Source organism: Neofelis nebulosa, chromosome 7 (assembly GCF_028018385.1).
Source record: "Neofelis nebulosa isolate mNeoNeb1 chromosome 7, mNeoNeb1.pri, whole genome shotgun sequence".
NCBI classification, from domain to species: Eukaryota; Metazoa; Chordata; class Mammalia; order Carnivora; family Felidae; genus Neofelis; species Neofelis nebulosa.
Window position 1 is genome coordinate 69,951,403 of NC_080788.1, and position 11,953 is coordinate 69,963,355.

General features: G+C 45.0%; 1 protein-coding gene across 1 annotated transcript in view; it reads left to right on the forward strand.

Moving 5' to 3' along the window:
* RYR3 (ryanodine receptor 3) overlaps positions 1-11,953 on the forward strand; it is a 535,021-nt gene that overhangs the window by 460,276 nt on the left and 62,792 nt on the right. Inside the window, 2 exon segments of the mRNA XM_058738297.1 lie at positions 3,591-3,911; positions 6,256-6,496. Of these exon segments, the coding sequence (XP_058594280.1) occupies positions 3,591-3,911; positions 6,256-6,496 (562 nt within the window).

Genomic DNA, 11,953 nt, shown 5'->3' on the forward strand with positions numbered 1-11,953 from the left:
GATGTGTCCCAGTCCCCTGAGTCCATGTTTTCCATCATTCAGTTAATCGACAGAGGGAATGCTGACCAGTGCGCCTCTTGAAAAGTAGAGCATACATGAATATGTATTCTGGGATAATCAGGTTAGCCTGGAGCGAGAGAATGACTGAAGGCTTGATGGACCCTAAGAAAGCAGACTTCATTCATTATACAAAGTGAGTGGCCCCGAGGGACCAAGGTGGGGGAGGAATGTATAGGGTGACGAATGATGTGAGCCTTTGGTTTAGAAATATGAGCTGATTTATGAAGGCTTCAGTCAATGGGACATCTCTATTAATGGACAGTTGGTGTTTTGCCAACACTTCCTCATGTTAGTAACTCTTCTGTAAGACCCTGGAGCATTTTCTGATTCATCCAGAAATTAAGATAGGCCTAGAAAAGGTGAATACTAGTATCTTCTAGGTATTCAAAATTAGATAAACCTTTGGTTATGGGCAGCAGTGGTCTGTTAATCAGGTTATCAAACAAGATACCCTAGTCACCAGCCAGTTTATTTCCATGCCCTTATTGGAGCAGTCGTCCAGAGAGAGCGGTGGCCCAGGTCCCATGTGAGATGTCTGTTTACACAAAGAGGTGGTGCTCTCCCATGCCGCCTTACGAAAGAGCTGCCTGGTGGAGAAAATCTGACTTGAGAAGCTAACTCAGAATGCTTAGTAAAACAAAGATTGCTGGATGCTACCCCTAAAGTTTCTAACTCAGGAGATCGGGACTGACAAGTTTCCAGATGCTACTGGTGGGACAACCCCACTTTGAGAACCACTGATCTAGAGATGAAAGGGAAGTATGTTCTAATGATAACTCCAACAGTCTTGTGCCTGATTCTTTTTTCCTAAGTTTATTTATTCATTTTGAGAGAGACAAAGTGGGTTTGGGGAGGGGCAGAGAGAGAGGAAGACGGAGAATCCCAAGCATGCTCCAGGCTGTCGGCACGGAACCCAATGTGGGCTTGAACTCACAAACTGCGAGGTCATGACCTGAGCCAAAACCAAGAGTCAGTCGGACACTTGGCCAACTGAGCCACCCAGGCTCCCCTTGTGTCTGATTCTAATAGGACCTAGCCGAGGCTGTTTTTCAGCAGCGTTCATTCTTTGGGTTTGTTATGTGGCATTAAGAGTATAAAACACCATCTGAATCACAAACGTTTCTTTCACTCAAGGACCAATTACATATAAATAACTTTTAAAGGTCATTATAATGATGCCAGTGCAGCACCCTCAAGCAACTCTTTTCTTAGGTAGGGGAAGAAAGTGTCCATGGTGATGTATTGTCTGTGTGACATTTAAACACAAACACCTGAGCTGCCTTAATTATAATGTCACGGCCAATAGTTGTAAACTTCACTTCCATCTGTGGCAGTTGGCACTGTTCTACGTGCAGAGTTTCAAGATAAAAAGCTTGACTTCCCGGTCTCTAACTTCTTGTGTATGTAAAATTACAACTTGACTTCCCGGTCTCTAACTTCTTGTATATGTAAAATTACTTTGTGAGGCTCCTCCAGACCCCCATGTTGATGTCGCCCCTGGTGGCTGTTCTGCTGCAGTGTCCACAGACTAGACTTCTCTGCACATGACCACCACTGGCAGTAAGCCATGTCTGACCCTTATAATTCCCTTCCCTTGCAAATCACAGGGGTGTCACATTCTCTGGCTCTCATGCTACTAATCCTTTTGAAGTGTCTGGATTTTTTTTTAATTTTTTTAATTATTTATTTATTTTGAGAGAGCGAGCAGGCAAGTGCAAGTGGGGGAGAGAGAGGCAGAGAGAGAGGCAGAGAGAGGATCCCAAGCCGGCTCTGCACTGTCAGCACACAGCCCGACCCCAGGCTCCATCCCAGGAACCATGGGACCATGACCTGAGCCAAAATCAAGAGTCGGAGGCTTAACCACTGAGCCACCCAGGGGCCCAGAATTGTCTGGATTTTAAAGGACATTGGTCCCCTTAGGACTTTCAAGGAAGAGAGATCTTTAGCCACAGTGATAGCAGCAAAAAGTCGTCACTAGGCAAAGAGTGCTAGGAACTCATGGGGCCTCCTCCATAGCAGGGAGGCTCCTGCGTATCATTTGCTTTGCAACAGTCCATGCCATCCAATAGACTCACTTGTCTCAGCTGCAGATTTAGTGTCTCCAACGATGGCCAGCATTGTCCTATATCTCTGCTCCGGAAAGTACAATCAAGGAAGAAATCAAAATGGTTCCTTTCAACTGACCAGTATTTCTAAAGGCCACAGAATTTGTCTGACCTCTCTTACTCATTAACCCTTCAGTTCCTATATACCTAAATGATAGAGAAGGAAGACTTCCAGCCAGCGGTAACCGCAATGGCAAAGGGCCTGCAGACATAACTCAATTCACAAAAGATAAGATTTTATTTGAAGTCTTCCACTTTGTCCTTTGAAATTCATGAGAACGTCGCATTTTTCTCCAAGCATCAAAAATAATTTCCTCGACTCATCTAGTGGGACTGATGTTCCAGAAAAGTGCTCCCCGTTTTCCTGTGGCTTCTCAGATTCCCTCGCCCCTGTGGTGCCTGATGCTTTGGCCGCAGTGTGAGAAGTTTGGCTTGTGGGTGGAGTCTGCATAGGATGTGTGTCCTGGGTCCAGGTGAAGTAGGCAGATGGGGGGCAGGGGAGGAGACAGAGCTGTGGGCTTGCTCTGCTTTCAGAGTCCCTGCTAATCTTCTCACCCTTTAAGAACCTCAGGATGCTTCCAGTCTCTCCTTGTCTGCCCTGTAGAACAGGATGGATATCCCCTGGCTGCTTCTGTTTTTGATTCTTGTATCTGACAGCCTTCCTCAATTTCACATTGAACTCCATCTGTTGCCACATCATCCTGTCTGTCCGCATTCAGTGAAGTGACCTCAGTCTTCAGTGTGAGGAAAAGGTGGGGCTTAATCACTCTTCCTCACATAGAAGCCTTCAGAAACAAAAAGGTTTAAGCATGACAGGAAGTCTTGGCACAGGTCATCAATAACTTCTGTTGGAAATGCAGAAATTAACTCAAATACAATCCCCCCCCCCACCCCCACCACCACCAAATTTCAACCTATGGAAGGTAATGTTGTCTCTGGTCCAGCTGAAGGAATATTTGATGAGAGGGGTTTCTTTTCCTTTTCTAACCAGTACAGAGATCCAGATGACTGAACTCTACATGTTTTCAACTAAACACAGATTAGTTGCTTTTCTCCTTCTAGTATTGTCTTTTGTGCTATGCATGCAGTAGGGCAGAGAGGGAGATGTCAAGAGACTGGCTTTATCTCAGAGAAGTCTTAGGAAATGTCCCTCAGCTGTCTCTGTGATGCTCCTTTGGCATTAAGTTGAAGTGTTCTATCCTGAGTATGGCATCTGGGAAGATAATCCAGCCTCTGGAGGCCACCATCTTTACACAAACACCTGAGGACAGAAACTCCCCCATATCCAGTGCTCACTCATCTGGAGCTCGAGGGTGGAAACTTAATGTCTCAAGACCAAAGGAAGGGTGGGGAAGACAGGGAAGTTTGCATTATTTGTGCTTTTGAATTACTGTCCCTGTATTCTTCCTGTACCCTCTTGGTCAGTTCTGGGGATGCCAGACACAGTGGAAGAGATGTGTCCTGACATCCCTCAGCTGGAAGGCCTGATGAAGGAAATCAGCGACCTGGCCGAGTCAGGGGCCCGGTACACGGAGATGCCCCACGTCATCGAGGTGATCTTGCCCATGCTGTGCAACTACCTGTCCTACTGGTGGGAGCGGGGGCCGGAGCACCTGCCCCCCAGCACGGGGCCCTGGTGCACCAAGGTCACCTCTGAACACCTCAGTGTCATCCTGGGAAACATTCTGAAAATCATCAACAACAACCTGGGCATCGACGAGGCATCCTGGATGAAGCGCATCGCAGGTACCACAAATGCCTCTTTTCCCCAGCACAAGGCCAGGGTGCCTGTGTTTTCTTTTCATCTTAGTCCATCTTTAAACTAGTCTCCCTCCCCATCTTAGTTATTTAACAGCAAAAAGGTTTTCCCCTGGAGAGCTTCCTAGAACAAATGCCTCTTGCTCACTCCTCACCTAAGCCAAGTCCCTCGAATCTCCAGGAAGCCCTTCTCGATACACTCTGCCTGACTCAGATGTTCATTGCTTTATTTGCTTTTGGTACTTAAGACTCCCGTTTGCTCTTACAGTAATAATTGTGGATATTTTCCTGGTAAGTGATTCTGTGTGTTTTGTACATGTAGAAAACTCACTCCCATCTGAGCTGTACTCAGATTGCTAGCATTTGTATTTCACGTTATGCTTTCTAAGACACTCTCTAATTTAGCTTCACAGCAGCATCACTTTGGGATTTTTGTTTATTATATCTGTGTCCCCCTAGAACTGCTTGCATGCAATAGGCTTTTAATGAATTTTGTTAGCTGATTTTCTGTTCCTAAAGCAAGCTCAAAAAAAAAAAGGAAAGGCTTGGAAAATGAATAACCATACTTCCCACAGTCAGGAAACCATGAATATTTAGTGTCCTCTTGTCAAAGCAAAGTCTGAGGAGACAGAAGCCAAGGGGAAGCCATTGCCTTTCATCAACCTACAGTGTAGACAGCTCCATGGTGGCATTTTCACCCATGCCATCCCCTGGATCAGGAGACACAGTGACTGGGCCAAAGGGAGCTATTAACCCAACCTTAGATATTTATCTTCCCAGGCAAATGAGAAGGTATTCCTCTGCAAGACCAAGGAAGAAAAGTTCCTACCCCCTTCCTGTCTCTGAAATGAACCGAGACTGGAATTATCAATATTATAGGTGCCCATAGCTACTAGATGGTGCAGGGTTCTGTGAACAATATAAGTAAATAAAGTTGAGGTTCCTTTCTGACCCATTAGCCCAAGAGCATTGTCTAGCCCAAGAGCATTGTCAACCCCAAGGCAATTTGTTGAGAAGCTCTAATTTGTAATTCATGAGGGATTCAGGGACAGAAGCAGGCGGAAGGACAGGCTCCTTCAGCTCCCTAGAGGTGCAGAGAGGAAAGATGTCACAGCACAAGGGGTGCTGGTGGCAGTTGAACTTGACTTGTTACTCCACAGGGGTATCCATATCTCAGGCCACTTAATTGCTGGCACCAAAAAAAAAAGTGATTTTAAGTTGTAACCCCATCTCACCCACATCTGGAATAGCCATTCTGATTACGGGTCCAAAGCAGAAGTAACCCTCCGGGCAGGGCAAGGTATAGAATGTGAATGGCTCTCAAAGCGCTGAGTTTCAGCTTCTCGGTTGATGCATCTCAGCAAAAGCTGCCTTCAAAAGCTGCCTTCGTCTCCTTTTTCTGTAATGGTCATTTTTGTGAAAGTGAAAAATAAGGCAGATTTAAAAGAAAAAGTGCCAGAATGTAGGTTATTTCCGGTTGAAATGCCCCAAGCTAAAGAAACCTTGAAATGCACAAAACGTACACCATGCACTTTGGCATTGGCTCTTGACTCTTATTAATTTTATTTCACTTATTTCTTTCATAATTACTCTGATTCTGATCTTTATAATAAATTGGACCAAGAGGATATTCCATTTAAGGAAAAGGGTATGACACATAAGTTTTATCTTGCTCTTTAAGAGGCCCAGAATCACAGTCCCAAGTTCCACTGATTACTGTATCTGCTCTTTGACTTCTGGTGGCCACCCCAACCTCTCCCTCCATTCATTATACCAGATAATTAGTTGATCTAGCTTCCTCAGGACCCAGAGGAGCCCCCCAGGCAGCGAGTTGGCAGTTTTCAAACATTGGAGAGTGAGAACTGTGGGTGGGTTAATATATTTTTAACAGGAGTTTCTTCTATAAAATAACCAGAAAGCATAGCACTGAGTGCCTACTTTTGGCTCAGCACAGAGCTGGTTATTAGGGGGGAAAGGCTCCATTCAAGGAATTGGTAATATTGTTAGTAAGCCCAAACCAGGATGAACGTGCTAAGACTATGATAAGGAGCTAAGAGTGTGGCAAACAGCAGGCATGCCTGAGAAGGTCAGGGGTGGCAGGGGCTCCCTGTGGCCTGGACAAGCAGAACAGGAATAGGGACCTTGTCCTGTGGCTCCATTCCCCACCTGTGGCTTCCTGAGAGCAAGCGGGCCACTAAGGAAGGGAACAAGAGTCAGGGGCTATCTTGAGTTGATGGATTGTCACAGCCTCACCTTTCAGGATCACCTCTTTCCTTTTATAAATTGTTGTAATGTGTGAAATGAGGGGGAGGCTTTTTGTTTGCAAACACAGTGTATGCCCAGCCAATCATCAGCAAAGCCAGGCCGGACCTGCTGAAAAGCCACTTCATCCCAACTCTGGAGAAGCTGAAGAAAAAGGCTGTGAAGACTGTGCAGGAGGAGGAGCAGCTGAAGGCCGACACCAAAGGAGACACTCAGGAGGCGGAGCTCCTCATCCTGGATGAGTTTGCAGTCCTCTGCAGAGACCTCTACGCCTTCTACCCCATGCTCATCCGCTACGTGGACAACAACAGGTATGTGGGAGACCTGGGGCAGCCTGTCCACAGAGTAGAAAGGTGGTGTGGGGTTGTGTTACAGGTGAGAGAGGGAGTCACGGCTCCTACCCCCACCTACCCCAGCCCCTCCAAGAGAAAATTCCGGGTGTAGGACCTCTGGATTGCGCTTTCCTTGGCCAGCGACTCCATATGGTCAATGACATGGCCACCCCTTCTATCCTCACATGCTACTGTAGCTAAGAAGGAATTGGTCAGATTGGGGCAGAAGTAACCCACTTCTTCCCCTCTGCTGTTCTGTCACATATTCATTCAACAGATATTACTGTGTGTCAGGTGCTGTTCGAGGCATTGGGAGACAAGAGTGAACAAAACAAAGATATCTGGCCTAAGGGCTTTCATTGTGGTAGGAAAGTAAGGCACACAGACAATAAACAAAATAAGTACTTACATACTTAATGATATACTTTACTTAGATAAGTAAATTCTACAAAGCAAGGTTAAAGAGAATTAAGAGTGCCCCAGGTGGGTGGAGTCACAGTTTTAAATAGAATGTTACTGGGGCACTTGGGTAGCTCAGTCAGTTAAGCATCCACCTCTTGATTTCAGCTCAGGTCATGATCTCACAGTTCCTGGGATCAAGCCCCACGTCAGGCTCTGCGCTGACAGCATGGAACCTGCTTGGGATTCTCTCTCTCTCCCTCTCTGCTCCTCCCCCGCTCACTGATGTGTTCTCTCTTGCTCGTTCTCAAAATAAATAAACATTTTAAACAGATGATGGATGGATGGATGGATAGATAGATATACTGTTACTGAGAAAGCAATACTTGAGCAAAGAGATGAAGTGGGAAACCATGCAGGTCTGAGAAGGGTTATATTCCCAGGAAGAGGGAGCATGTGGAGTAAGCCCTGAGGAAGGAGTATGTTGGGGTGGAGGAGAGTGAGGAGTAGGGAGGAAGGGAAGAGATGTCAGAAAAGCAATTTGGGGCCAAGAGTGTAGGCCCTTAGAGGCCATTGTGAAGACTCTGGCTTTTATTCTGAGAAGGGAAGTTGGTGGACGCTTTAAGCTACTCTGTGATGTGATCAGATTCACTTTTTGAGCACAGCATAGAGGCAAATAGGGGGATGAGGAGACCAGTTGGGAGGTTCACAATGATCCAGTCAAGAGCTGATGGGGGGGGTCCTTAGAGACAGAGCCAGTTACTGGTTGCCAGGTCCTGGGGGGAGGGGGGACCAGGAAGTACCTGCTTAATGGGATTGGGGTTTCCTTTTGGAGTCCTGAAAATGTTCAGAAACTAGATAATGATAGTGGCTGCCCAACCTTATGAATGTACTAAATGTCACTAATGGCAAATTTTGTATTTTACCACAATAAAAAAAGTCTGATGGTTGGAGCCAGGGTTGTAGCAATAAAGGTTGATAGAAGATGGCAGATTCTGAGTCTATTTTGAAGTTAGAGCCCTTAGGACTTCCAAATTGGGAATGAGAGAAGAAAGGAGGGTCAAAGATTATTCTTGCAAATGGAAGAATGGAACGTCCAGCAGTTGAGTAGGAGAAGATTGTGGGTACAGATATTTTTTAAGGGGAATATCTGGAAATCACTTTTGGATATGTTACACTTAGGTTGCCTATTCAATATAAAAATGAAAATGTTGAGTGGGCAGTTGAATATATGTGTCCAGAGTTCAGGAGAGAGTTCTGTTGTAGCCATTGGAATTTGGAAGTCATTAACATATTGGAGAACATGAGACTGGATGAGAGAAAGAATTGTGGGGGGGAGAGAAGAGTTCCAAGGACTGAGCCCTTGTGCTCTCCAACATCAAGAGGTCAGGCAGAAGAGGAGGAACTGATGGCAGAGGCTGAGGAGGAACAACCCATGAGACAGGAGGAAACCCAACAGAATGGTATGTCCTGGGTGCCAACTTCACAGACCGTCTCCAGGAGGGAAGAATGATGAGTGAAGGTCATTGGTGATCTAGACAAGAGCAGTTGGAATGGAGAGATGAAGTAAAGCCTCTTTGGAGTAAGTTGGAAGAAAATGGGAGAAAAAGACTTGGAGAGAGAAGTACAGACAATTTGTTCAAAGAATTTTACTACAAAGAGGAGCAGAAAAACAGGATGCTAACTAGAGGTAGAAGTAAGGTCAAAAGAAGAGTTTTTAAGACGGGAGACTTGTCAGCTTGTCTCTTCATTAGTGGGAATGATCTAGTAGAGAAGGGGAAATTTATCTTGTAAGAGTGAGAGAGATAATTTCTAACGCAACGTTCTCTACACAGGCAAGGGTCAGCATTAGATGGTTTATCCACAACAACAAGCAGGGGGGGCAGGGAGTGTAGGTGCTGATGCTGGCAGATACACACACACACACACACACACACACACACACACACATATACACATTATGTCTGGGGTCTGTAGGAGTCCTTTCCTGATAGCTTCCATTTTCTCAGTGAAGTAGGAAGCAGGATCATCAGCTGATATTGAGGATGGGGATAAGATGTTTGGAGGTTTGAGGAGTAAAGAGAAAGTGTGTGGTGATAGCCAGTGAGAGGGAGAGAGAGTAGATGGGTCAGAACAGTGTCATGTGATTGCCAGGCAGCATTAAGGGCCCCACCTGAGATCTGTGGTCATGAACTTAAAGTGAGACCCATCACCAGGTTGTCTTTTTCTCCAGCCAGTTCATCCCAGAGCCAGGCCCAGAGTAGGAAAAGCGTTGGATGTAACCAAGGTCGGGGTTTTGCAGTGTGAGTATGACAAAGAGAAATAGGTTAGGGAGTTGAGGGTGTATAGAAGAGAATATTCGTAACGATTGACCATGGAATTTCAGCAGCATGTTGAGGAAGGTGAGGACATGGTGGGGGCTAATGTCTGTGAGCAAGCAGAAGAACAAAGGATTATTAGTCCTAGGGGAGAGCAAGGACCAAATGGATTTTTATTATACTGCGCCCTCTTAAAATTTAAAGTCCTTAACACGTAAATTTGAAAAGGTTTAATTTTAAAATACTCTGTTGTAGATATTGAAAGGACTTAGGACTATTTGGGGGAGCATAGCTAACTTTTGGGTTGGAAGCCATTCTGTCATGGGCAGGCAATAGGTCTGGATATGCCCATTTAGCGTTTATTTTAGAAGGCAAATTGTGCTTATTGTTTAAAATAATTAATTATATTTAGCCTTTCGAAATAAATGCTTTACATTTACTATATACATAATAAAATCCCTTAACTGTCTGTGGGAAACCTTACTCTCGCAAAACAAACTCTGGTTTGAGGATCATTGTTTTCGTCATTTCCGATAGTATAATGACATTAGCAGTTTAGAGAGGGAATTTGTCAGAGTGTGAGGTAAAAACAAAAATGAAAGCAGAGTAAGGTTGCTCCTGGAATAGCTTTTTAATTGCATTTGTCACTGTTGACAACCAAACTCAAGATAGAGTGTATTCTCCTTACACAGTGTTTGACAGTTGCTAAAAATGGCAATGTCAGAGAGTCTTTGAGATCATCATTAATTCATTCATCCCGACTTTTCAGCCCGTTCTTCACGGAGCACCAGAGAACGTTATGGCCACTGGAGCCTAGCTTAGAAATACTTCCTTCTTAGGTGTATGCCTTTACCTTCTTTGAGTACTTTCTTCACCAGTAGAATTGCTGGCTTGGAATTATGGGAGTGTGGAGTTGGCAGGAAGAAGAGGGGTCACTTCATCTTACCTGTAACCAGATGAATAAATACCCCCTTTCTTTTCTCACAAAACTGTTCCAGTCTCTCATGGCACCTCTTTAAATATTGAAGAGAGCCATCTTGTCCTGTCCTCCTCCCTGTTCTTCCTGGTCACATTAAACCTTTCTACTTCCTTCGGCCCAGTCATGGCCATGTTTCAAGTTTCTTTGCCATTTGGAACACTGTTCTGAACAGAAGCTTCTGTTCATTAATCTTCAGTCCAAAGCTGATACAGAATAAGCAAGAACTCCAGGTATAGTGTGGTCGGAGCTGGGCAAAATAGCTGGCTATCTCCTTGTGCAGGACATATGTCAGCACAGGTTAAACAGATCTCTCCACCAGAGTCAATGGCTTCTCAGCCTCCTTTCTGGCAATCAGGAACACTCGGAACACAAAAATGAGCACCTTTAAACATGCAGCTTGGGGTGAAAAACCATCTCTCAGACTACAGAAGGGAATCTGAGTAAATGCTGTGCGGTGACTGCCTCGGGCTGTGTCCTCTGCAGGAGGCTTAGGAATAAAGTTGAGATAAGCCCTCAGCTCTAACTCCGGCAACCTGACCATGGACATAGGAGCATGGCTTTACTTTCTTTGAAAGCTTGATAACTGGCTTTACTTTCTTCGAAAACCTGATAACTTGTCAGTTTGAAAGTGAAAATCTCACTCTCTTTACTCTTGAAGTCATCCAAGATTTTATTCTGTTCTTCTTGTTTTCTGTTAACATGCTCGGTAATTTCATCCATTGGGGTTGCTTCAGCCATCGCCCCCATTGCCTCTAAAACCAATCTTCTTCCCCACCTACAGCCTAGAATGTTCCACCTGCCTTTTGGCAGCACACAGTGCAGATGATTAAAAAAAAAAAAAAACTATATATCAGTTCGGTATCTCCAAAAGGACAGGTGTCTGGATATTGAGAGAGATCTGGATTCTGGGAGACTGGGAGCAGGCAGGAGATGAGCCCGGTTGCCTCATCTGGGGGCAGAAAGGAGAAGGGCAAATAGGAGGAGTGAGGTCAGGATCTTCTATTCACCTGCCAATGCCATTTTCCTCTGATTTGAGAGAGGTAGAGAGTTTGTGTGCCTGGGGACACATGTAATGAGGTATTCTTCATTCACACCTAGCACTCTAAACCTGAGAGAAGGACCTCACTAGAAATACAGAGTGAAGATTTGCCTCCTAGAAGAAGAAGGGTATTGAAAACAAAATTTATTCACTTGAAACTGCATTCCTATATGAAGGCGAAGGGATCAGAATCCTTTTCTGTCTCCTGTGAGGGAATATTGACCTCACCTGTTTGCAGAGCCCCTGCTGCCCATACGCCCTGTGGCTGTCCTTTTCCGTGGCAGGATGGTATGTGACCCCTCACCTCTTCCCACTCAGGGAATAGTGCACACTTACAAAGCTCATTTCAAGCTAAACACTGAGGAATGAACGGCTGGCAGTTGTGACCAAAGTTGACGTTTGATCCAGAAAAAGCACTCCTGAAAAATCATATGAATGAAATCAGAAAGCATTACCAATCTCAAGCCTCAAGTTTGGATTGCATTTGGCTGCTAATAATGGATACCTGATTACAGTGGCTTAGAGAAATGAGAAGTTAAATCTCTACACATAAAAGAAATCTAAAGGTTTCCAGGGCCAGTATGATTGCTCCTTATTAGAGAGCCTAACTCCTCTGTCTTTCCATCCTTAACATTGGCTTCCATCTTTGAAGTTACTTTATGATGCACTGTGCCAATTAGAGTTCAAGCCATCATATTCTC